The 25,650-nt window shown below is 43.9% G+C and overlaps 1 protein-coding gene across 3 annotated transcripts in view; it reads right to left on the reverse strand.

Annotated features, from left to right (window-relative positions):
- Nucleotides 1–25,650, reverse strand: part of CUL2 (cullin 2) — a 2,069,186-nt gene that overhangs the window by 1,861,346 nt on the left and 182,190 nt on the right. For all 3 annotated transcript variants that reach the window (XM_044066711.1, XM_044066712.1, XM_044066710.1), the window contains exon 3: nucleotides 2,409–2,511. In XM_044066711.1, coding sequence (XP_043922646.1) covers nucleotides 2,409–2,511 — 103 coding nt within the window. The remainder of the gene's footprint in view (nucleotides 1–2,408; nucleotides 2,512–25,650) is intronic.

The raw sequence follows: 25,650 nt of genomic DNA on the forward strand, positions 1-25,650 counted from the left end.
AAAGGCTGAGGAAGATGGCGTCGGCTGATGCTTTTATACCCCAGGCGCTCTGACGTCGGGGAAAGTACGACATCAGCCGACGCCGGACCCAGAATTTGGAATCCGGCCGACCGAAGGGCTGCCTGAGGCAGGACAACCCTTATGTGATGACTGCAGATGCATCCTTGAAGGACATCATCCACACAGCAAAGTATGCTTACTAACTTGGTTTGCAGAATGCATAAGCTCTTGCAAATCTTTATTTTTTGCACAATCTGGAAATATTACCATTTTTTGTTTAATGAGTTCCATACTATGTTGCTGGTACTACTGCATGTGAAACTGGCAATTCAATGCCCTGATAGCAAGAGTTTCAGAGGTATATACCTTCTTACCCCATCCGTCTAAAGCTCTGGAATCCCTGTCCGAAGGGGTAGGATTTTTGGCTGTAGTAGCCTTAATACCTTTAGGTCCCTGGGAAATGATCACTGGATCAGCAGTAGGATTCTTGAAAAGACACTTGTGGGTACTCGGTAGTACCTGTCAAGTTTCCAAGGAGCCGGAGGTAAGCTGTCTGGAGTGAGACTGGATTCCATGAAAACATCATCCACAACATCCAGGACAGAGGGAATAGCTAAAGGCCTTTGCTGAGGTAGCTCTAAAAATTCTCTTGAGTCTCGTTTTCGACTGAGGATAGTCTTGGCATTCCCAATGGAAATGCCCTCTTAAAGTATGCAAGGTTTCACCAAAAGAGAAATCCTCTGGAGGGGAGGCAGAGGGAATGGATTCCTCTGCATCTGAAGCCTCATAGGCTGATAAGGGCATGTCCTGATAATCAGAAAGGTCAGTCATCGAACTCCTGGTCTGCAGAATCTGAAGGCAACTGAATTCTTTGTCTCTTAGTAGGGGAAGGCTGGCTTCCCCTAATTAGCATTATAAGGTCTTCAGCCATTCTAAGCATTTGTTTTTGTGGCATGGGGGCCTGAACATGCGCTTTGGTCGTCAGTTTTCTAGGCGTAGTGCATACTCTGGGCCTAAGAAACTCGGTAGCGTTGGCTAAAAAAGAAGTTGGTGGTTTGATTTGAACATCGGTAGGTCGGAAAACACCCTCAGAAGCTGGTGCCTGCATAGCAGCTCCAGACCCATCCAAGGTAGAGACATCCGCTGGTCCCATAGTTGAAGAAGCATCTCGAGGCATACCTGACTCCGAATGTGTCTCAGCAGAGGCCTGCGAATCCACAGAAGCGGGCATCAGGGGCTGCAAAGGCAACTCACTGAGTACTGGTGGACTGGCAACTAGCGTAACAGAAGCGACGTCGACAGTTTTGGACCTATGCTGTCTGTCTCTGTCTTTATCTTTATGTTTTTTCGGAATATTGGTAGTCGGATGGCTTACCGAAGCCATTTCAGAATACGGAGATCGGGGGCAAAAGAATTTAGTGACAAGGAGAGGCCGACAACAAATCGTTACTACATTAAATAAGGCACAAAACCGACAGCGAGGGACGTCGTGGTCTGGGCCTAAACAGGTGATGCAGTAAGAATGAAAATCTCTGTGAGGAATTTGCTTTCCACAGGCAAAATAACTGTTAACTTTTTCTGACATTGGTTAGAGCAAGAAAAAAGGATCCTCAATGGGGTACTTAGCTTTAGAAGAGTTCAGGATTATTAAATTTGTAAACAAAAATTCAGGTAGCAGCTGACCAGTACTTGTGAAATGCTTCTGCTTCTTGGCAAAAAAGACTGATGTAATGGTCAGCTGCCTGTTTTTATACCCCTGACGACCTGATGTCATGGAAGAAGCGACAGCATCCGACGCAGAAATACTAAGACTCTGGTATTCGGGCCGACTGAGGGCTACCTGCAAGCAGATAACCCAAGTGTGATGAGTGCAACAGTGAAACACGAAGAACATCAAATGCATTTCAGTGGAAAACAACAAATGTGTTTGCTTTACAGTGTGTTGTAGTTCTGATATAATTTTACAGCAATCACACAGTTACCTCATTGGAGCAAGATACACTTAAGTGCTTACAAATGCATGCAGCTACCTGGGTAAAATTAATAAAAACTTCAGATTTTCATGGAAAATACATACGTTTGGATTAATTTGCTGACAATATCCAATAGTTGTCTATGTAGTAACATTAAAAGTTGTATCATTTAGTGATGCTCTCACAAGTGCCTGGTCCTCCAGTTTGGTTCCTGATTTTTCTTAACATCTCAAATGACATAATGTTTGTGAACTTTCAATCTTCTGAGCTGCCTGTAAGTGTGTGTGTCCTGCAATAAACTGGTATCTTATTCAAAACCAGTTTCTCTGCCTTGCATCCACTGAATGCTGGGAGATGCTTTGGCTCCTCAACAATGCTGAATGAATTCAGTACACAAACAGACAATGAATGAACTAAAAAGAAAATTAACCATACCTTATACAACTGCTGGACATGATTTTCAAGAAATATTTTAGTCTCTTTGTAAAGTCTCTCCCCTAGAGGTTCTGGATAGGCAACGCACAATGCATATATATCTCTGAACATTACGTTAAGGTTTTCAACAAAACGAAGACAGACCATGTAACATCATGACCCTGTCAAGAAAAAAACTAACATACATATTTGTACAATAAATTACTCCCTGCACTGAACCACTAAGCATAACGTAATTATAATATAAGCATATTTTATTTACTTATTAACAAATTAAGAGAAAACATTCACAGTATAATCATCACATAATTTTCTGTGGCTATCCAAATTAAGCTAACTTCAAAAAGTACGGTTGTGTACACTTACCATAAATGTAGATGTTAGAGTGTATTCACTGTTAGTCATTACATTTGGGTAATCTGCTGGCAGGTTGCTCTCAGTCGGCCTGAAGTCTTGGGCCCTGCATTGGTTGCCGTCTCCTCTTTCATGACGTCAGGTCATCAGGGGTATAAAACATTCAGCCGATGCCATTTTCTTGTAGTTTTTCTTGCCCCCGATGTCAGGTGCCCCCAAAAAGGTAGCAAAAATATGTATAAATAAATACATGCATCAATATAAACTTTACCTTCATCTACAAACAAATACACCACATAGGTTGTAGAAGATAGAGAAGGAAAGATAACCTCCAGAATGAAAAGGGGGATGGCGGGAGGGTAACCTGGACTGCAACAGTGAATACACTCGACCATCTACATTTATGGTAAGTGTACACAACTATACTATGTTCTTCGTGTTTCACTGTTGCAGTCATTACATTTGGGTAGAATCCCAAAGCTACGGTTGTGTGTCTGGAGCTAAACAGCATTAGGTGCGGCTATAAGGCCCTGCAGAACTGCAGTGGCAAAGCCTGCCCTGGACTTAGAGTAGAGAGGCAAATGATAATGCTTTGTAAAGGTGTGGACAGAACTCCAAGTAGCAGCCTCCAGAATGTCTTTGGTTGGTACTCCTCTGAGAAAGGCTGCTGAAGTAGCTGCAGCTCTGGTGGAATGAGACCTAATGCCCTTGGGCACAGGTTTACCATGGTGTAAGTAGCAGAAACGAATACAGTGGCTTATCCACTTTGAAAAAGTCTGCTTTGAAATAGCCTTTCCTTCTGATCCAGCAGCATATGTCACTAGCAATTGCTCAGTTTTTCTTAGAGCTTTAATCCTACTCAAGTAGAATCTTAGCTGTCTGTGTACGTCCAAGGAATGCAGAATTCTCTCCCCCTTGTTCTGCGAATTTGGATAAAAGGTTGGCAGATGAATGGTTTGGTTAAGAGCCACACTGGAAACCACCTTAGGCATAAAAGTAGGATTTGTCCTCAGAGACACCCTGTCTGGGTAAAATATGATAAAAGGCTCCACAGCCATGGGGGGGGTTGTAGCTCTGAGACTCTTCTTGCTGAAGTAATTGCTAGTAGCAGAGCTGTTTTCCATGATAAGAACTTTATATCAGCAGTAGCTGCTGGTTCAAATGGAAGCAGGGTGAGCTTTTCCAACACATAATTGAGGTCCCATGCAGGTATTGGTGATCTTCTCGGAGGCCTTAAATTTTTGGCTCCCCTAAGATACTGCTTTAGTAAAGGATGAGAAAAGATTGGTGGCTCTGTATTGTACTGAGCCGAAATGGCAGAGGCATGGATTTTAATTGATGAGAAAGATAGGCCTTTGTCAAGCATCTCAGTCAAGTATTGTAATACCTGAGGAATATTTGGTTCTGCTGTATCAGTTCCTTGTGCTTGATTCCAAGCACAGAATCTCTTCCATTTATCAGCATAAGATTTTCTAGTACTAGGCCTTCTGGCTTCTAAAATGACATCCATCACAGCTTTACTGAGAGGTGTTGCTTGTATAACTATATGATCAGCCATGCTGCCGGGTTCAGTGTCTGGAGTTGATTGTGCAGGATCTGATTATTTTGCTGGGACAATAGTTGAGGTCTCTGAGGTAAGGTCCAGGCTGGGTATTGAGACAAGTTCCTTAGGATTGGGTACCAGTATTGGTGGGGCCAGTCCGGGGCAATTAGTACCATCTTTGGTTTCTCTTGTCTGAATTTTAGGAGGACCTTGGGAAGAAGAGGCAGAGGAGGAAAGGCGTAAACTGATAGGTTTTTCCAACTGAAGGACAGGGCGTCCACTTTCCATGCTTGTCTGTGATAAGTCGTTGTGCAGAATCTTTTTAATTGGTAATTTTGAGGAGAGGCAAATAGATCCATGTCTGGGCTCCCCCAATTCTTTGTTATCATACTGAAGACTTGTGGATCTAGTTTCCACTCGTGAGGATCCATAAGGTCTCTGCTTAAATCTTCTGCCAGAGTATTTTGCTTTCCTGGCAGGAACTGAGCTTGGAGATGCATTTGGTAAGTCAAAGCTGTCTCCCACAATGTCATGGCTAATCTGCAAAGGGGGTATGAGTGTGTGCCCCCCTGCTTGTTTATATACCACATGACTGTGGTGTGGTCCGTCTTTATTAGTAATTGTCCTGGATGAAGTAAGTCCTTGAAGGCTGTTAGGGCATTTTGAACAGCTAGCATCTCTTTCTGGTTGATATGTAGATGCATTTGTTTTGGCGTCCATATGCCCTGAATGTATCTTCCAGCCATGTGGGCCCCCCAGGTATAATCTGATGCCTCTGTTGTTAAGGGTTGCCTGGAAGGGGGTAGAGTGAAGGTCAGTCCCATGTTTTGGTGACATGCCTTTGCCCACCATAGAAACTCCTACTGTAGACAGGGAATGAGAGAAATTATTGTTTCCAGACTGTGACAATGTAGACTCCATAAACTTTTAGGTACCACTGAAGTTTCCTCATATGCAGTCTTGCATATGGAATCAGTAGGATGCAGGATGCCATGAAGCCCAAAGCCTGCAGAATTTGTCTTGCAGATAACTGGGTTTTTGTTGCCATCAGTTTGAAGTAAGTAGTCAGTTGCCTTTGCTTGTCTGGCGTGAGGTAAGCCATCTGGGCAGTTGTATTCAAGCTTGCACCCAGGAATGTTCTCTTTTGAGAGGGTACCAGTTGTGATTTTTTTTTCGTTTACTGTGTACCCTAGGCATGTTAGAAGCCTTTTCACAAACGCCAGGTGTTGAAGAAGAATGTTCTTGTTCTCTGCTTGAATGAGACAGTCGTCCAAGTAAGGATATATTTGAATACTTCTTTGTCTGCAAAAAGCAATTACTGGTGCGCCAGGCACTTTGTAAAGATCCTGGGTGCAGTAGATAAGCCAAAGGGCAGTGCAGAGAATTGGTAATGCATTAAGCCAGCATTGAATCTGAGGTATCTTCTGCATAATTGTCTTATTGGGACATGCAGGTATGCCTCTTTTAGATCTAATGTTACCAGCCAAGCATTTTGCCCAACATGGGCAGAAGCTGCTGCAAAGTCAGCATTTTGAATTTTGGAATGTCCAGGTATGTGTTCAAAATCGATAAATCCAGTACTGGCCGCAAGGCCTTGTCCTTTCTGGGTACCAAGAACAGTCTTAAGTAAAAACCTTGTCCTTTTTCCTGTTCTGGCACTGGCTGAATGACCCCCATATTCATGAGGGACATAACCTGTTTCTGTGCCTCTGCCCATTGATTTTTTGGCAGATCTGGCCAACTGTCTGCCAATGGCAGAGTATGGAAATGGAATCTGTATCCCTGTGATACTTTGTTTAGCACCCACTTGTCCTGGGTTATTAACTGCCAATGTTGAGCAAAAAGTGCTAATTTTCCCCCCTAAGGGTGCTGCCAAAAGATAAGTGCTTGGTGCAGGCAGAGGGAAGTCATTGTGACTTTTTTCTGTAGGTTTGCGCTTTATCTCCTCCAGATTTGGAGGTAGAAGCGCCCCATTGCTTTGACCTGTATGAATCTTGCGCCTGGTATCTGGAAGCCTTAGGGCATCTGGATTTGCCCCTTTGAGCTCTGTCTGACACAGGAAAGGACCAATTTTTTGTAGGCCAGTGTCTACTGAATCTTGGTGGCTGCACTTGTAAGAAGTATTTTACAATTTGCATAGACTTAGCTTTGTCTTCCATTTTCTTTAAAACCTCTTCTGCCTTAATACCAAACAGAGTATCATGCTGTAAAGGTGCATCTAGCAATTTAGCTTTAACATGATCAGGCAAATTTTGTTCCTTTAGCCAGGCATGCCTCCTAATCACAGATCCAGTAACTGCGGCCCTGCAGGAGGCCTCTAAGGAATCAAAACCACATTGCAAAGTATGCTTTCCAACCTGTTCAGCTGCATGCAATAATTCCTGCAATTCTTTATTTTCTGCACATTAAGAAATCAACATCATTTTCTGTTTCAGCAATCCCATAACATGTTGTTGATACTTGAGCATATGAAATTGACAGTTTAAGGCCCTAACTGCCAAGGTTGCAGACGTATAAACCTTTTTTCCCCATCTATCCAGTGCCCTTGAATCTCTGTCAGAGGGGGTAGGATTTTTTGCTGCTGAGGCCTTAACTCCCTTTGGACCCTGTGAAATAGTTTCTGGATCAGCAGCAGGGTTTCTAAACAAAAATTTATGTGAGTCAGGGACCTTGTAATATCTGTCAGGCATGCTGGGAGCCGGAGGTAAGGAGTCAGGGGTCAAGCTCGACTCCAAAAACACATCATCCACAATGTCTAAAACAGGGGGTATAGCTAAAGGCCTGTGCTGAGGGAGAAGAAGGAAATCCCTGAGCCTCTTTTTTGATTCTGAGAAATCTTGACTCTCCCAGTGAAAATGCTCCCTCAAAGTATGCAAGGTTTCTCCAAATGAATAATCCTCAGGAGGTGATGCAGAAGGTATGGACTCTTCTGCATCTGAATCCTCATAGGGAGGAACAGATAATTCCTGATTAGAAGAGGAATCAGAAGAAATAGAAATCTGATCAGAAGATTCATAATCAGCGTCTTGCCTAGGCCTCTTATCTGGAGGGGGATGGGTACCCCTGATCAAGGTAATAAGGTCTTCAGCCATTTTGATCATTTGCTTTTTAGGCATAGAGGCCTGTGCACGTGGCTCATGCGTCAGTTTTTTAGTTTTAGAAGTTGCTTTTGTTTTTGGTTTTGCAGCTGTCGGTTTGATATACAAATGTTGAGGCCTGAATACACCCTCAGAAGCCAGTGCCTGCTCAGCGGCTCCAGACCCATTCGAGGGAGATACCAACCATTGGTCCAATACTTTGAGTATCTTGCGGCATGCCGGACTCCACATGGGTGTCGATAGGAGCCTGCGACTCAAAAGCAGCAGGTATCAGGGGCTGCGAAAGCACCTCACTGAGTACCAGCGAACCGGCGACTGGCTTAGGAGAAGCTTCATCGTCAGTTTTGGACCTCAACTGTCTTTCTCTGTCCTTTTCTTTGCATTTTTTATGTACTCCGGTAGTCGGATTGCTATCCAATGACATTTCTGGGTAGTTAAATCTGTTTCCAAAATACTTTGAGGCAAAACTATACCAACGCTTAACAGTGCGTTGGTTAAATCTAGCACAAAACCAACAGCCAGGCACGTTGTGATCAGGGCCTAGGCAAGGAATACAGTATAAATGGAAATCCTTATGAGGTATTTGCTTCCCACAAGTAATACAATTATTAACTTTTTCTGACATCGGTATGGAGCAAGAAAAAAGTTTTCCCAACGGGGTACTTAGCTTTAGTGAAGACTTTGGTTCTGAAACTCAAACTCGAATATTTTAGTAGTCGGCCGACCGGCACTTGTGAAATACTTCCACTTCGGGCACCACGCGGCAAGAACGACTAAAGAAAATGGCATCGGCTGCATGTTTTATACCCCTGACATCATGAAGAGGAGACCGCAACCGACGCAGGACCCAAGACTTGGGAATTCAGGCTGACTGAGAGGAACCTGCCAGCAGATTACCCAAATGTAATGACTGCAACAGTGAAACACGAAGAACATCAGCAATTTAGGGAAAAAATACAAACTCCTGAAACAGTCAAGTACTCATCACATAATTAAACATAAAAGCAATACAATTCAATCAGATGATGCATCTGTATAACAAATATGAATAAAATGGAAAACTGACAGAATAAAAAAGGGTAACTGCGGAGACTGCATGTCCTCCCCGCGGTGGAGTGGCATTTGAAAGACATGCGTGAATGGGCGTGCCTTTGTTGAAAATTGGGTGTCGGGCTGGCACCTCAGCACCGTAATAAATCTACTGCCAATCATTAGCGGACCGGAGTTCCGCTGTGGCAACCCCTAACCAGGAAAAGACGAAAGAAGAAGAACATTTGACAGTACAACGTGGAATAATTTCCTTTTCCCAAACATTTAGGCAGTGTTCATGTGAAATGCATCATTTTTTTCTTAACTTATTTTACACACACTAATGGGCAGGTAACATTTATGCGCACACACACACACATATATATGTATATATATATATATATATATATATATATATATATATATATATATACACACACACACACACACACAAGGCACACAGACACACGTTATACAAGTAGATGCATGTGTATATTTAGACATACAGGGTTTCAGATTTAATCTGGAGTCACTGTTCATCAACATGCCAAGGTGTGACCACAGAATTTACTTTTCTCTGAAATACAGTAATCAAGGAGAATTAAAACAGTCAAACAGCAAGAATGAAGTTGCAAGTGCGTGTGAAGCCCTCTGCAAAAGTACATCAAGGGTAGCTACAAAAAAGTAATTTTGTTTTCAATGACATTTGCAATATGGACCAAAGCGCTTAGAACTATTTACATAAGAGATCAGTAGGCAGCTCCCACAACTATGTCAACAGTGTGATCTTCCATCCGATTTTAAGCTTTTATTTATTTATTTATTTTTTGTAGCGTTACCAAGGGATTCTTAGTTTGACATGCACATTGTATACATTGTGCATACATAAACCATACTTTAAATACATATATGCACACACAAATATGTGTATATATATATATATATATATATATATATATATATATATATATATATATATATATACACATATAGATATCTACATATACACGCACACATATACATACATATATGCATACATAAAGTGTGTATATTTTGTACATATATATTATATAAATATATATGAAAGCTAAACAGCTAGATAAATAGACACTCACATATATATGGGTTACATGCAATCGGTGGAGTGTGAAACTAGGATCCACTGCACATTTGAGTGGTCAGAATTCATAACGTGCCAGTTCATTTTGTGCATGTGACTTAAAAGTGTAGCTGGGAGGGTAGGGATTTGCGGGGAAACATGGACTTCAAGTTTATGCTGTAAAAGGACCAGCTTTCTTAATTGTAGTTACTTTCAATGGATTGGGTACACAGTTTGTTTGCCTTTATCACTGGGCACTCAACTGGCATTAAAGAGAAATGCTGAGGGGGAGGCAAGGCAGTGTATACTACACAGTCCACTGGGTATGTTCTACAAGTGAAGTTGTATCAGTCAAGAGAAAATTAAGAAAAAGGCTCTAAACAACTTTAAAAACAATACAGCCCCTTTTATCTGACACTATCTTGGGTTTTCTAACCCACCTCCAGGCAAACAGCCTGAAACCTTTGGCTCTGCTACGACCATGGTCTAAACTATTTAAAAAAGGAAGTTCCACACACTTCCTCCACTGTTATTAACATCTGGACTTTCACACACTCTGGATGTCTTTATGCCAAATCACAAAACTTCAAAGAATCTTGAGATGGCAGCTAAAGTACGGTTTTGTACCTACCATAAATGTAGATGTCCGATAGGTATGAATCTGCAGTCATCACATATGGGTTGTCCTGCCTCAGGCAGCCCTTCGGTCGGTCGGATTCCAAAGTCTGGGTCTGGCGTCGGCTGATGTTGCCCTTTCCCCGACGTCAGAGCGCCTGGGGTATAAAAGCGTCAGCCGACGCCATCTTCCTCAGTTTTTCTTGCCCCAGATGCCAGGTGCCCTCTAAGGAAGGCTAAATTTGGAGAAATGCAAAAAATTCCAAACATGCACAGTAATATAAAACAAATACACCATAATAGATAACCCCAGCTAGCTATAAGAGGGATAAGTACCCAAGAAATACCAAAGAGGGGAAGGAGGGAGGGTAAACCTGACTGCAGATGCATACCTATCGGACATCTACATTTATGGTAGGTACAAAACTGTACTATGTCCTTCAAGGATGCATCTGCAGTCATCACATATGGGTAGAATACCATAGCCAATCTGGGGGTGGAGGATCTATGTAAAGGATGATGTAGCTAAAATACCCTGCAGGACTGCCGTAGCAAAGCCTGCTCTGGATCTGGAATATAAAGGTAAATTGTAATGCTTGGAAAATGTATGCACGGAGCTCCATGTAGCAGCTTCTAGAATGTCCTTGGTAGCCACCCCTCTTAAGAAGGCTGTGGAGGTGGCTGTGGCTCTGGTGGAATGAGGTCTAATGTTAGCTGGCACAGTTTTTCCATGAAAGGAATAACAAAAACGAATGCAATTCCCTATCCATTTTGAAACTGTCTGTTTGGAAATTGCTTTTCCTTGTGCACCAGCAGCATATGCTACCAACAGCTGGTCAGTTTTTCTGTAGCTTTTAGTTCTGTACAAGTAGTAGCGCAACTGTCTGTGTATGTCCAGGGTGTGCAGAAGTTTCTCCCTTTTGTTTTGTGGATTTGGGAAGAAGGTAGGCAGTTGAATAGCTTGGTTTAATGAGACCCTGGATACCACCTTTGGCATAAATGAAGGATTGGTTCTCAATGAGACTCTGTCCTGATGAAAAATAAGAAATATTGTAGAGATACTGTATTGTTCACATTACTATTGGTAGGTTCTATTTTTGCACAGATTGGGTAGGAGTTATTTACAAAATTATTTATAAAATTATTTGTAAATATAGTTATCCATATAAGCATATATTTTTTACATATATATTTTTATGGTTCATCAATTTTTATTAATATTTATCACTTATTACTATCCATATAGTTTTTTTCCATCAATCATTTGTCTATTTAGTGCATTTTTATGTCAGATAATTTTTTATTTGTGTAAATATCAAGTTTATTTAGTGATTCTTATATGCGTTTTTTATGTGTTTATAAGTGCTATCACTTTAAAAGTTTTGGCGCAATTTTTAAATCACAAACTAACAGTTACTATATATACTGTTTTTAAAAATGGATACATTGTTCTGATGAAGACTGAGTATTGTCAGTTGAAAGCGCTTAACTGTATGTAGTATGGTACAAGTTCAACTAGAGTAATAAACTATATATTTCGTTCATCACTCGTACGAGCTGTGTCCTTCTACCTTCGGTATATCCTTCTTTTGGAAAAATAAGAAATGGCTGTACTGCCATGAGGGCCTGTAACTCAGATACTCTTCTTGCTGAGGTTATGGCCAGAAGGAAGGCAGTCTTCCAAGACAGGAACTGTAGTTCTGCAGATGCTGCTGGTTCAAAGGGAGGCAGAGTTAGTTTTTCCAACACAAAGTTAAGGTCCCAAGTAGGCACTGAAGGTTTCCTTGGAGGATTGATGTTTTTAATTCCTCTTAGAAACTGTCTTAGGAGAGGATGAGAAAAGACAGGTGGATCAGTATTGTACTCTGCTGAAATTGCTGAAGCATGAATTTTAATGGAAGAGTAGGACAGGTCATTGTGGAGCAATTCCGCCAAGTATTCTAGGATATGTGCCATGTTCATCACTGTCGCATCTAGGCCCTTTGTGGTGCTCCAAGTGTGAAATCTTTTCCATTTTGCTGAATATGCCTTTCTTGTGGAAGGTCGGCGAGCTTCCATGATGATATCCTTCACTCTCTTGGATAGCTTATCCTGAGGAGGAGTCAAGGTATTTTCCAGGCTGTTAGCTGCAAGGTTTTCAGGTTGGAATGCAGAGTTTTGTAATTGTGCTGTGTCAGGAGAAGTGGCCATTGAGGAAGAGGCCATGGTTTCGTGCGTGACATGCTCTTTAACAGTGGGTACCAGTGCTGTCTTGGCCAGTCCAGAGCTATCAGAATCACTTTTGGCTGCTCTGTCCTGATCTTCAGTAAGACCTTGCTCAATAATGGAAGAGGTGGAAATGCATACACTGTTAAGAGTTCTCCAGCTGAAAGAGAGGGCGTCCACTTTCCATGCTTGTGGGTGGTATGTCCTTGAGCAGAATTTCTTCAGCTGATGATTGTGGGGGGAGGCAAAAAGATCTATGTCCGGCCTTCCCCATGATAGTGTTATCTGTAGGAAGATGTCTGGGTGCAGCATCCATTCGTGTGCATCCATGATATTTCTGCTTAAGCTGTCCGCCAGTATATTGTCTTATAGGTTCATAGGTTCATACTAGGCTATCTGCCCGAGGGCATTTACAAGCCTAGCCCATAGTTTTGTGGCTTACGCCACCCCTTTAGTATGGGGAACTATACCCATTATTTTGCTGTGCCTCTGTCGAGCAGTGACACTGAGGTAATCCCTGGGGTATATCTGCGATCTCCCATCCATTGGTCAAGATTTCTCTTGAACAAGGCCAGCGAGGTGCTCTGCCTCACATATACCGGGATTTTGTTCCACAGCATTTTTCCTGGCATAAACTGGGATTGCAGCTCTATATTGAGTTTCAAGGAAAGTTCCCATAGAGTCATTGCCAGTCTGCAAAGAGTGTAGGAATGGGTGCCTCCTTGCTTGTTTATGTACCACATAACTGTGGTGTTGTCTGTCCTTATTAGCAGGTGGCCTTGATGCAGAAAGAGTTTGAAGGCCTCTATTGCATGTATCACTGCCAGCATTTCCTTTTGGTTTATGTGCATGCGTAGCTCCCTTTGTGACCATAGTCCTTGAATACATCTGCCCTCCATGTGTGCTCCCTAACCGTGGTCTGAAGCGTCCGTTGTAATGGTTTGGCTGGCTATTGGTTTGCTGAAGGGCAGACCCCTGTTTGACTGGCATGCTTGAGCCCACCACAGAAATTCCTTTTGGAGGCATGGAATGAGTGGGATCAAAGTTTCTAAGCTGTGACTGTGCTGAGTCCATAAACTCCTTAGGTACCATTGTAGTTTCCTCATATGCAGCCTTGCTTGTGGAATCAGAAGAATGCAAGATGCCATGTAACCCAGGGCCTGCAGAATTTTCCTTGCAGTCAGCTGAGTTTGTCTTGTCAGATTCTTGAAGTAATCCGGTAGTTGTCTTTGTTTTTCTTCTGTGAGAAAAGCCATTTGGGTGGTTGTGTCTAGATCTGCACCCATAAAAGTTATTCTCTGGGATGGAACAAGTCTTGATTTGTGAATGTTGACTGTAAATCCCAAGGCCTGCAGTAGGTGGATGGCATAACTCAAGTCCTTTACCAAAGTTTGCTGGCTGTCCGCTTGTATAAGGCAGTCATCCAGATATTGGTATATTTGAATCCCCTGCAGTGTGCAATTACTGATGCCAGGCATTTCGTGAATACTCTGGGTGCAGTAGATAAGCCAAAGGGCAATGCTGAGAATTGATAATGCTCTGAACCTGCAAGAAATCTGAGGTGTCTTCTGCAACTATGTCTGATAGGGACATGCAGGTATGCCTCCTTGAGGTCTAGAGTCACCAGCCAAGACCCCTTGCCCAGCATGGGAAGGAGTTGCTGTAAAGTCAGCATTTTGAATTTTGGCACAATGAGATAAGTATTCAGTGCGGACAAGTCGAGTATAGGCCTCCATTGATTTTCTTTTCTTGGAACAAGGAATAGTCTGGAATAAAATCCTTGGCCTTGTTCTGAAAGAGGAACCTTTTCTATAGCTTTCATTTGCATTAAGTTGGAGATTTGTTTCAAAGCCTCTGCCATTTGATTTGGTGGCAGGTCTGGCATGCCTTTTCTTTTTGGCAATGTGTGAAAATGGAACCTGTATCCTTTGTCTATTATTTGCAGTGTCCATTTGTCTCTTGTAATACTGTGCCAATTTTCTGAGAATAAAGAAAGCTTTCCGCCCAAAGGTGCTTCCAACTGAGCCCTGGTTGGCGGAGTCAAAGCAAAGTCATTGAGTCTGTCCTTGTGCAGCAGTTGTAGGTCCTGCACTACCTCTCTGGTTGGGAAGCTGCCATTGACGTCCTCTGTAGGAGCCTCTAGCTTGCCCTCTACCTCTGGCACGCCTGTTCTTGCCTCTCTGAAATCTTTCTGTGTCCGGAAAGGGCCAATTCTTGGTAGGCCAATTTCTACTGAATCTTGGTGGTTGAACTTGTAGAAAATCTTTCACTGTTTGTACAGCTTTTGCCTTTTCCTCAAATTTCTTTAAGACCTCCTGAGCAGTGGAGCCAAATAACTTTTGCTTCTCCAGTGGAGCATCCAGAAGCTTAGCTTTAACATGGTCTGGCAGAGATTGTTCCTTCAGCCAAGCATGCCTACGTATGACTGCACCTGTCATAGCTGACCTACATGAAGCTTCCAATGCATCATAACCACACTGCAAAAAATGGTTGCTAACCTGCTGGGAGTTATGTACCAGATCCTGAAGAGATTTGCGATCTAGGGGTTCAGGTGAAGACAGTTTCTTATGCAATTCATCTAACAAATACTCTTGGTACTGTATCATATGAAATTGACAATTTAAAGCCCTCATAGAAAGAGTAGCAGAAGTATACACTTTTACCCCATCTCTAAAGCCCTGGACTCCCTTTCAGAGGGGAGTGGATTTTTTGTAGTGGCAGCTGCAACCCCTTTAGGGCCCTGGGAAATAGTTTCTGGATCAGCAGAGTGGGCCTTGTAAAGAAAATGATGCGAGTCCGGGACCCTGTAGTACCTATCGGGTTTGACAGGGGCCGGAGGAAGAGTGTCAGGGGTTATGCTAGACTCAGAATACTCATCATCAATGACATTCAAAACAGGAGGAATAGCCAAAGGTCTATGCTGAGGTAAATGCAGAAAAGTTCTTAATCTTTTCCTGGAATCAGAGAATTCCTGGCCCTGCCATTTGAAATGCTCTCTCATAGAGTGAAGGGTCTCGCCGAAGGACAGTTCTTCAGGAGGGGAGGCCGAGGGGATAGATTCCTCTGCATCAGAATCCTCGTAGGCCGAAAAAACCTCCTCCTGGTAGTCTGAGAGTGCAGAGCCATCAGAGGCCTCCTCTGAGGAGTGGGGATCAGAGGGCTCAACCCTGGGCCTTTTGTCTAGAGGAGGTTGAGAGCCCCTGTCCGGATGGGGTTGAGAGCCCCTAATTAAGGAAATAAGGTCCTCTGCTAAAGTTAGAATCTGTGAACTTGTAGTGGGTCCCTGAGGAATAACCCTGGGAGGCATAGCTTTTGTGTGTTTAGCAGCTTTAGCCCTGGTGAATGCCTTTATGGACATGGATGCAGGAGGGCTGGCTGCACCACGTGCTGGTGTAGTTTTGTCTAGAGGAATGGTGTCGGAAGTTTCCAAGACACCAGTTTCAGAAGGAAATTCAATAACCGACTCAGCAGGGGCCTCCGGGGCCGAGGTTGTCGGTTGAGCGGTTTCGGGGGTCGGAAGTACCAAGGACTCTGTTTCAGCCGAGCCCGAGACACTCGCGGTAGGCCTGGCCGTGGTTTCAGCCGAAACCGCGGCCCGCGTGTGTCGGTCCTTGTCCTTCCGTTTCTTTGTTAAAGGTGAAGTCGGAGTCTCCGACAGCATATTGTACGAAAAACTAGCCCCAAAAAATTCCTCTGCAAACTCCGCCCGACGTCTAAGAGTACGTCGGTTGAAGGAAACACAGGCTGAACAGGCCGAGACGTTGTGGTCTGGGCCTAGGCAGGGGAGGTAGTAAGAGTGGAAATCCTTATGAGGTATTTGTTTCCCACAAGTTAAGCAATTATTAACTTTATCTGACATCGGCTGAGGCAAGAAAAAGTCCCCAATGGGGTACTTAGCTTTTGAAGTCTTCGGTAGCTGAATTACAGGAGCTGGCCGACCGGCACTTGCGAACTGCTTCTGCTTCGGGCACCACGCGGCAAGAAAGACCGAGGAAGATGGCGTCGGCTGACGCTTTTATACCCCAGGCGCTCTGACGTCGGGGAAAGGGCGACATCAGCCGACGCCAGACCCAGACTTTGGAATCCGGCTGACCGAAGGGCTGCCTGAGGCAGGACAACCCATATGTGATGACTGCAGATGCATCCTTGAAGGACATCTGAGAACCACATTAATTAGAATACTCCCAGAGTAAAATCAAGAACTTAGCAAAAAGCCAAAAAAGTTATTGATTTTTGGATTAAGTTGGTTATTGGCAAGTCAGTACAAAGCCTAGCTATATAAAAAAATAAAATAAAAACAAAAAAATTAAAAAAAAATGATCTGCTGGAAAGTCAATGAAAAAATGGCTGAGATGGCTTCCAGCATCCTACAAGAAAAAAATGCATTCCGAAATTCTCAAAAATCAGTGGGACATTAGAAGACTAAAAAGTCAAATGATAAAAGGTTAGAAAAATAATGAAAATGCTAAATAAACATTCAGATAAACTGCATGATTTGCAGAAGATGGATTAGTGTAAAAGAAGGAAATAAGGACATTAAAATGGAGCATTCCATGAGGAACTATTTCAATAACAGTTGAACTTGAAGACAGAATCGAAGATTGTCTGCCATCCCACAGAAATTAGAGCAGGCTGTATCAATTTTATGAGGGTACAAATAACTAACTAGACTAGTGTTCCACAGCAAGAACTATTAATTGAGAGAACACATCATGAATATGTCCAAAACATACCCATCAACCTCTTAGGGTAAGAAATCTGGGCAAAGCCTATAATAATGAGGGGATAAAAGAGCACAAGTAGGGACAGATCTTAAATATTGATCTTATAAACTTAGAATGTTGCTAGAATAACAAGATTTGTGTTAGCATGCATTTTCATAAGGATATGAACTCAAATGTAGGTCATTATTTAGTGACTTCAATCCTCAGTGATTTAGCAGAAAATCACAAATTTTATGAGGAAAAGACCAAAAACATGAGTCAAAAATCTGGACATTCTGGAAAAAAATCTAGACAGTTGAGAGTTATGTTCCAAAATCTTTCTATTACGAAAGCAGTAGAGACCAATTCTGGTGAAAATCTAAAGGTACCAGCAGGAGATGCTCTTAAGTAAAATTTAGCACACAGAAAAGTTGTTCAAAGTTGGTAATGCCAAACTATTGTGGAAAACAAATATCTTTCCTACATCCAGCAAAAAAAAAAAAAAAACGTAAATCAGTAAATGCATCCCAATAATAAGAGGATGACATCTTGAGGCAGAACTCTGACTTAAGAAGTTGTATCTAACAATTCTCTTTTTTTTCCTGGTGGGTTAAAGACTTGTATGGAACCAGAGCATGCAATGGGGAGGATAAAGTTTGAGCAACAGAAAACAAAACAGCAATCAGAAGGAGATTAAGCTTCTCAGCATTCCACTAATAATGAGCCAAATAAAAATTATGGTAATGACACCATTCCAGTTTCATACAAAAAAATGTGTACAAGACAGAAAGAAGCCCAGGAACTGACCAGAAGAATAAAGAGAAAATAGAAGTTATGTTCTTACCATAACGTTCCATGTTAGTTGTCTTCTTCTCGCCTTCTTCTTGCTGGATGGGTTCGGAGCCGACCTCGGCTCCGACTCGGCAACTCTAAAAGCTCGAGAGTTGGTTCCACCGGCTCGAGGCTCCCCCTATATCCCACAATGCTAGGCGTGAGTTAACTCAGATCTCGTTTGTAAGCTAGGCCCAGCTTATAATAGCAATAGAATAACTATAACCAAAGTCCACCTCTATAGACCAGGGAGAAGAGGGTGACCTACATCCTGATCCAGGAAAATATGCACAGCAGCATATACCTAAAGTAAAGAGGTGGTAGAAAGAGAGGTCACAATCAAACTCCTCTAGGTCTGTCCAGGCCAGGGGGAAGGAGGGTGGGACGCAAGAAGAAGGCGAGAAGAAGACAACTAACATGGAACGCTATGGTAAGAACATAACTTCTATATGTTAAGTTGTCTATCTCGCCTTCATTCTTGCTGGATGGGACCGCGTCCCTAGCACCTTGTCCCGGGTGGCCTAACGGAACAGACTCTTGAGAACAGTGGAACCAAAGTTAGCTCTATGCCTAGAGGCTAAATCCAACTTATAATGAGAAATGAAAGTGTGAGGAGTAGCCCAAGTAGCCGCTGCACAAATGGTGTCAATAGGCAGTCTGTCTTGGAAGGCTATAGAAGTAGCCAAAGCTCTGGTAGAATGGGCTTTAGGTTTGTTAGGCAGCTTTTGGTGTCTAAATTTCATAAACAAGGGAAATCAGAGATGTTAGCCATCTGGATAATGATACCTTTGAAACTGAAAGTCCCTTTCTGCCTTCTGCATAAGAGACGAACAGCTGGTCAGATTTTCTGAATTGTTTGGTTCTATCCAAATAGTACCTTAACTGACGATGAACATCTAGCCAATGCAATTTTTGTTCAGACCTGTTAGAATATTCTGGAAAAAACACCGGGAGGTCATTGCTTTGATTTAGGTTAGACGCCGAGGCTATCTTAGGTAAAAAAGACGGGTTGGTTCGTAAAGATACCCTGTCCTTATGGAACAACAGATAAGGAGGTCGACAGCTGAGTGCATGAAGTTATGAAACTCTTCTAGCTGAAGTAATAGCTACCAGAAAGAGAGTCTTCCATGATAGCAATTTTAAAGAACAGGAGGCTGCAGGTTCGAAAGGGGAGAGAATCAAAGAACTGAGAACTAAATTTAGGTCCCAAGGAGGAGGAGGATTTCTTACCGGAGGTCTGAGTAGAAAAACTCCCTTCAAAAAGGCTTTGCAAAGCTTGTGGGACATGATGGCAGACTCTGAAATGCCCACATGAAAGTTAGAAATAGCTGCCAATTGAACTTTAAGAGTAGAAGGAGATGAACCTGCATGGAAGAGTTCAGCTAGAAAATCAAGGACCATTTTGGATGGAAGCAGTGAAAGGATCTATGTCCCTTCCTTGAGCCCAATAGGCGAAACGTTTCCACTTACTCAAATAAATCTTTCTAGTGGAAGATTTATGGGAAGCTATCAAAATATCTCGGACAGAGTGAGATATTTGAGGAAGCCTGGCTAAGGTTGGAATTGGAGGAACCAAGCAGTGAGGTTCAGAGAGGGAAGGGAGCGATGAAACTGACCCGACTGATGGATCAAAAGATCTGGAACTAGGTCCAGATGCCAAGGTCGCTCCAACAGAAATTGATGTAGAAAGGGGAACCAAACCTGTCGAGGCCAGTAAGGAGCAATGAGGATCAAAGAGGCCTTCTGAGCGATAGCTTTCTGTATCACTTGAGAGATTAGTGGGAAGGGAGGAAATGCATACAGAAGTCCCCGGGGCCAAACTTGGACTAGAGCGTCTCTGCTGGGCTGACCTGGTAGAGGGAATAGGGAGAAATAATCTCTGCACTTGCTGTTTTGGGGAGTAGCAAAAAGGTCGCAGCAAGGCTGACCCCACTTGAGAAAAATTTCTCTCACAACAGAGTTTTTCGGAGACCACTCGTGAGGCATGAGGATAGCTCTGCTCAACTTGTCCGCGATTTGATTGGACTTCCCGGGGATGTGCGCTGCTATCAGAAACCGCTGAGAAGAAATCGCCCATTGCCACAGTCTGAGTGCTTCTCGACACAGGGGGTAGGACCTGGTTCCGCCTTGTTTGTTGATATACCACACTACAGACATATTGTCCGTCTGGATTGCTATCGTTCCCAAGGGAAGAGAGTCTTGAAGGGCTTGCAACACTAAAAGCACTGCTCTCATCTCTAGAACATTTATGTGCAAGTGGCATTCGTGTGGTTGCCATGTGCCCTGGACAGTTCTGCCCTGATAATGCCCCCCCCACCCGATCAGGGAGGCGTCCGTTGTCAGAGTAGCAACCGGAGGGGAAGGGACAAAAGGTCTTCCCAATAAAAGCTGAGGGGAAGACATCCACCACAGAAGATGATTCCTGCATGTCTGCGTAATCATAATGGTGTGGGACATCGGAAGTTGCTGGTATGACCATTGCGTGAAGAGCATCCACTGAAGGATTCTCATGTGGAACCTGGCTAATGGAAGCAGAGGTATGGCAGCCGCCATAATCCCCAACACTTTCAGAACTAACCTGGCTTTGGCTCTGTTGCTGCTGAAGAGGAGTGAGACCAGTTTGTGTATGTCTGCTATTCTCTGATGTGTTAGCCTCGCAGACATGTTGACTGTGTCTAGATTTGCGCCTATGAAGGTAATAGTACGACAAGGCGACAAAACAGACTTTTCGCAATTTATTGAAATGCCTAACTTTTGACAAATGCGAAAGGTGTAGTCCCTGGCCATTAAGAGAAGATGCTTGGTGGGAGCTGTGAGGAGCCAGTCGTCCAAATATGGAAACACCTAGAATCCTTGACGTCTCAGGTGAGAAGCTACCACTGCCATGCATTTGGTAAACACCCGGGGGGCAGTGGTGAGACCAAAGGGCAGGGCCCTGAATTGAAAATGACTGGTTCCCAGCCTGAAGCGGAGGAATCTTCTGGAGCGTCTGTTCACTTTTATGTGATAGTACGCATCCTGAAGGTCTATAGAGCACATCCAGTTTCCCTTTCCCAAAAGGGGAAGGATGGACTGCAGCGTGACCATCCGAAATCTTGTTTTCTTGACTGACTTGTTCAAGATACTGAGATCCAAAATTGGTCTCCAGTCCCCTGTTTTCTTTGGAACTAAAAAGAACCTGGAGTAGATTCCGGATCCTTGCTGGTCTGCTGGAACTGGCTGAATTGCTCTTTTTGCAAGCAGCTTTGAAATTTCCAAAGCTGCAAGATCCCTTTGAGTGGGTGGAACATCTGGAAGGGATTTTTTTGATTGGTTTGGAATGCGAACGAAGGGAATGAAATAGCCTTTGGAAATGATGGACTGTACCCATTTGTCTTGAGTCAGGGATAGCCAGGCTTCTGGGTACAGTGACAATCTCCCCCCGACTGCCTCCGAAAGTGGGCAGTCGGGCAACACCTCAGGGATGCTGAAAGGGCTTATCAGAGAAGACTTCCCGATTGCCCTGGTTCTCGGACCCCCTGCCTCTAGGGCTTATCGCCTACCATTGTTGTTCCCCTCTGCCTCTGGCGGGAACCGACTTTGTCGCCAGGCTAAGTCCCTTGAGATTGTTTATGGAACCACATTTTCCCACTTTTCTGGCCTTTGGGGTAAGGCCTAGAAGGAGTAGAAAATGGACTCCGACGGCAGAAAGAGTCTTGCCATCTGTCTCGCACCTAGTCAAGGTTTCTTTCACTTGAGGACCAAAAGAGATGATCCATCAAACGGGAATTAGTGAAAGACGCTTTAAAGGGGTCCGCAGTTGCATAGCCGCATCCAGGCATGCCTGCGTAAGGCCACACCTGTCCCTGCGCCCTGCTCGCCCATCAGCCGCATAAGAAAGGAGGCGCATGGAGGAGTTAGCTATGGAGTTCAGGGTAGCCAGCTGAGTGTTCATCTTGTCTTGAAAACCTGCAGCCGTAGGATCCTTCAACATGTCACTCGCTTCTTTGATCAAGTCTCTTTGAAGACGAGTAAAATGGCATAGGTAGTTCAGCGAACGCATAGCAAAGGTCGCTGACGAAAACATCTGCTTCCCGTACCTGTCCATAGACCTAGATTCTTTGTTAGGGGGATGAACAGGCACTGAAGGATCAGCTAGTTCCTTCTTGGTGGCAGCAGCTACCACCATAGCATCCACAGAAACACCTTTTGTGAGAAATTGCTTGTCAGTTGGTGCTGTTATAAATTTGGAGGGTCTCCTGGGGGTAGGGTCCACTGAATCAGGAGCCGTCCAGGCCTTCTTTGCAACCACCTGCATGAGGGGATCAAAGGGGGGGACACCCAGGAGGTGGAAGGGCGAGAGCCAAACGCCTCAAGATACACAGATTCATCCTCCGAAGGGTTAAGGGCTGGCCAATTTCCCCTCTGTTTCAGGATCTCTAGAATGTCTGCGAAGAGACATCTTCAGAAGGGGAACGGGGAACCCTCGAATCCTCTAAATCTGTGTCAGAGGTGACAGACTCAGGTGAGTCTATGTGCTTCCTCTTACACTTTCTCTTCCTAGGAGCTCCCTGCCAATTCAGGAGAGGCCTCGGAAGAGGATGAGATCCCCACAGGGGATTCTTGAGGAGCTTGCTCTCTGCGGTCTGGGATGAGGGAGTGAATCGACATAACCAAAGGCACCGAAGTGGGAGGGGCGGACGGAGCCGACTGTGGAGTCGAACAAGGTTCCAACACACTCCGCATGACCTCGAATGCACCCCTGTCAGGCAGAGCCAGAGGTCCCCGCTCCGAGAAGCTGAGAACCTCCCTCGGCACCGACAGAGATGGCTCCGAGGCCGATGTCAGAGCCGAACTCACCAGCGCCGAAGCACCGAGAGGGAGAGGGGGGTCGGACAAGGGTCCGATGCCACTCACCCCCTCGAGCCGACGAGGGAAGCCCGGCGCCGAGATTCTTCAAAAGAAGAAATCGGAGCCGACGACGGAGCCGAAGACAAATGTATCGGCTCCGACGCTACCACAGTCTCGGTCCCGAGACGCCCCGGCTCCGAGCTCAAAGGAGTCGGAGGAGGAATATTTATTGGAACAAGTTGAGGCATCGACTGATGAGTCGGACTCTGGAGCATTTGGGCCAGTGCCTCGGACTTCAAAAGTCTACTCACTACCCTCTGGAGGTCGTGATCTGAGAGCCTCGATGACCTGGAGGAGTGAGATCTATGGCTCCGTTCAGACAGCAGGGGAGACGCTGGAGCCGAATGAACGGAGCCAAGGGACGGTGACCTCGATTTCTTTCTAGATGTCGGCTCCGATGGTCTGATCGGAGCCGACCCAGGAATCTCTAATGCCTCGGCTCCGGCCGGAGCCGAGGAAACCACGGATACTGCAGTCAAAGACTCATCGGCTCCAGCCGGAGCCGATGAAGCAGTAGGCTTCGAAGCCTTAGGCCTCGACTCTGAAGCTGGAGCCGAGGTCTTAGAAGCCTTAGAAGGTTTCCCCGATGACACAGAAAGGGAACCTTCAGGCTTAATTAAACCCCTCAAAATGAGTTTATTTTTTCTCTCCTGCAGGACTCTAGGGCTGAAGCCATGGCATACAGCACAAGAGTCCTGCAGGTGTAAAGGTCCCAGGCAATACACACAAGAAGTGTGACCGTCTGTCAGAGACATTTTCTGACAGCACGAGTCACACTTCTTGAAGCCTGAGACCTTTGTATCCTTGGACATATTCAAGGAACCGAAGTGTAATCACACACAGAAACACACACACACAGATTACACTGATAGGGTTCAAAGGGAATTATTTAAACTAAAGGTAAGTTAAATAAAACTCCCTAATTAAACACATACACACCCTATGGATAGGGAAGGAAGGGCCCGAAGGCCTTAGGGAAAGAACTATAAGTTCTTTAGAAAAAAAGGGGGCTGGATAAAAGGTAGAAGGGATAACAAGTCCACTACACTGAAGGGAAAGAAAAAATACACTAAGCTAGCCTAAGTCTAAAGAATTTAAACTAGTCTAACTTTCACTAACCTGGAGCCGGTAGAAAACACACCTCGATCGCTGTAGCGGCAAACGAGATCTGAGGTAACTCACGCCTAGCATTGTGGGATATAGGGGGAGCCTCGAGCCGGTGGAACCAACTCTCGAGCTTTTAGAGTGGCCGAGTCGGAGCCGAGGTCGGCTCCGAACCCATCCAGCAAGAATGAAGGCGAGATAGACAACTTAACATCAGAAGTTATGTACTTACCATACTTTGTAAGCAGCAAAAAAACAAGGACCAAGACAGCTAAAACCATAAATTTAATTGAAAAGCATAAAAGTTAAGCACTTTCAAACAATTCCTTCATCAGATGAAAGAACAAAGTATGTTTAACTGTTTTAAGTAACACTTGACCAATCACAGACTTAAAGCTGCACCACACATATAAGCAAGAGCTCTGAAAAACAGGAAAAAGAGGTGTGGTCAAGGGGCACGAGCAGGTGGGCAGAGGGAGGGGTGGAAGTGTAAAGTCATTGTGAGTTCTTACCATAAGGGGGTGGCTTTGCACTCCCTGTTTTTGAAGAGGTGGAACTCCATTGTTTAGATCTCTGCATTCCCTGGGGCTGTTGTCTCGGGGGGCTGCTTTCCTCTGGGTCTGGGCTGGCCTGGAGGGGGCAGGAAAGGACCAGTGCTTGGAGGGGTAATGCCTACTGAAACTCGGTGGCTAGACCTGTAAGAAGTCTTTAACTGTCTGCATAGATTTAGCTTTTTCTTCCATCTTTTTTAAGAACTCTTCTGCCCTGGTGCCAAATAAGTTGTCTTTGTTCAAGGGTGCGTCCAATAACTTGGATTTGACATGGTCTGGCAAGGTCTGCTCATTAAGCCAAGCTTGCCTTCTAAGGACAGAACCAGAGACTGCTGCCATGCGAGATGCTTCTAGGGTGTCAAAACCACATTGTAATGTGTGCTTAGTTATTTGACTTGCAGAATGCATTAACTCTTGTAACTCTATTTTCTGCACAAGCAGGAAAAGAAGATATTTTTTGTTTGACGAGTTCCATGGTATGTTGCTGATATTTCAGCATGTGGAACTGACAATGTAATGCTCTAATAGCAAGAGTAGCAGAGGTGTATACTTTTTTACCTCATCTGTCTAATGCTCGGGAATCCCTATCTGAGGGGGTGGGATTCTTAGCTGAAGTTGCTTTAATTCCTTTAGGTCCTTGAGAAATGACCTCGGGGACGGCAGTAGGATTTTTTAAAAGAAATTTGTGAGTCAGGATCTCTATAATACCTGTCAGGTTTCCTTGAATCAGGAGGGAGGGTGTCAGGAGTCATACTGGATTCCATAAAAAAAGCAACCACAGAGGCAAACCAGATGAAACAACAAAGGAAATCCACCAAAAGCACGATTTATTAAAACTCTGACGTCTCGGCCACAGCCTTCAAGGAGTACAAATCACACACAATCCCTATACATATTTATACTAAAAATGAGGCATCAATTAAACAATTTAACAATTAAAAATAATTAAACAATTACATTCAATTTAACAGCATTCTCCAGTTAAATTCATCATTTAAACCAAGTGGATGTAAAGTTTTAAATTTCAAAATGTATATAGCTTCTTTATGTAACAACAATTGTTTAATATTAACATTTCTGCATTTATAATCATGTATTTGCTCTAAAATAGTCCCTTGTAGCCCCTTGCTATCGCTGTTATGAAAATTTAAAAAATGCATGGCTACAGGGCTTTCTTATTTTTTATTATTAATATCCCTAATATGTTCCAAAAGCCTTAC

This window comes from Protopterus annectens, chromosome 3.part1 (assembly GCF_019279795.1).
Source record: "Protopterus annectens isolate FY-2018-M chromosome 3.part1, PAN1.0, whole genome shotgun sequence".
Taxonomy (NCBI): domain Eukaryota; kingdom Metazoa; phylum Chordata; order Ceratodontiformes; family Protopteridae; genus Protopterus; species Protopterus annectens.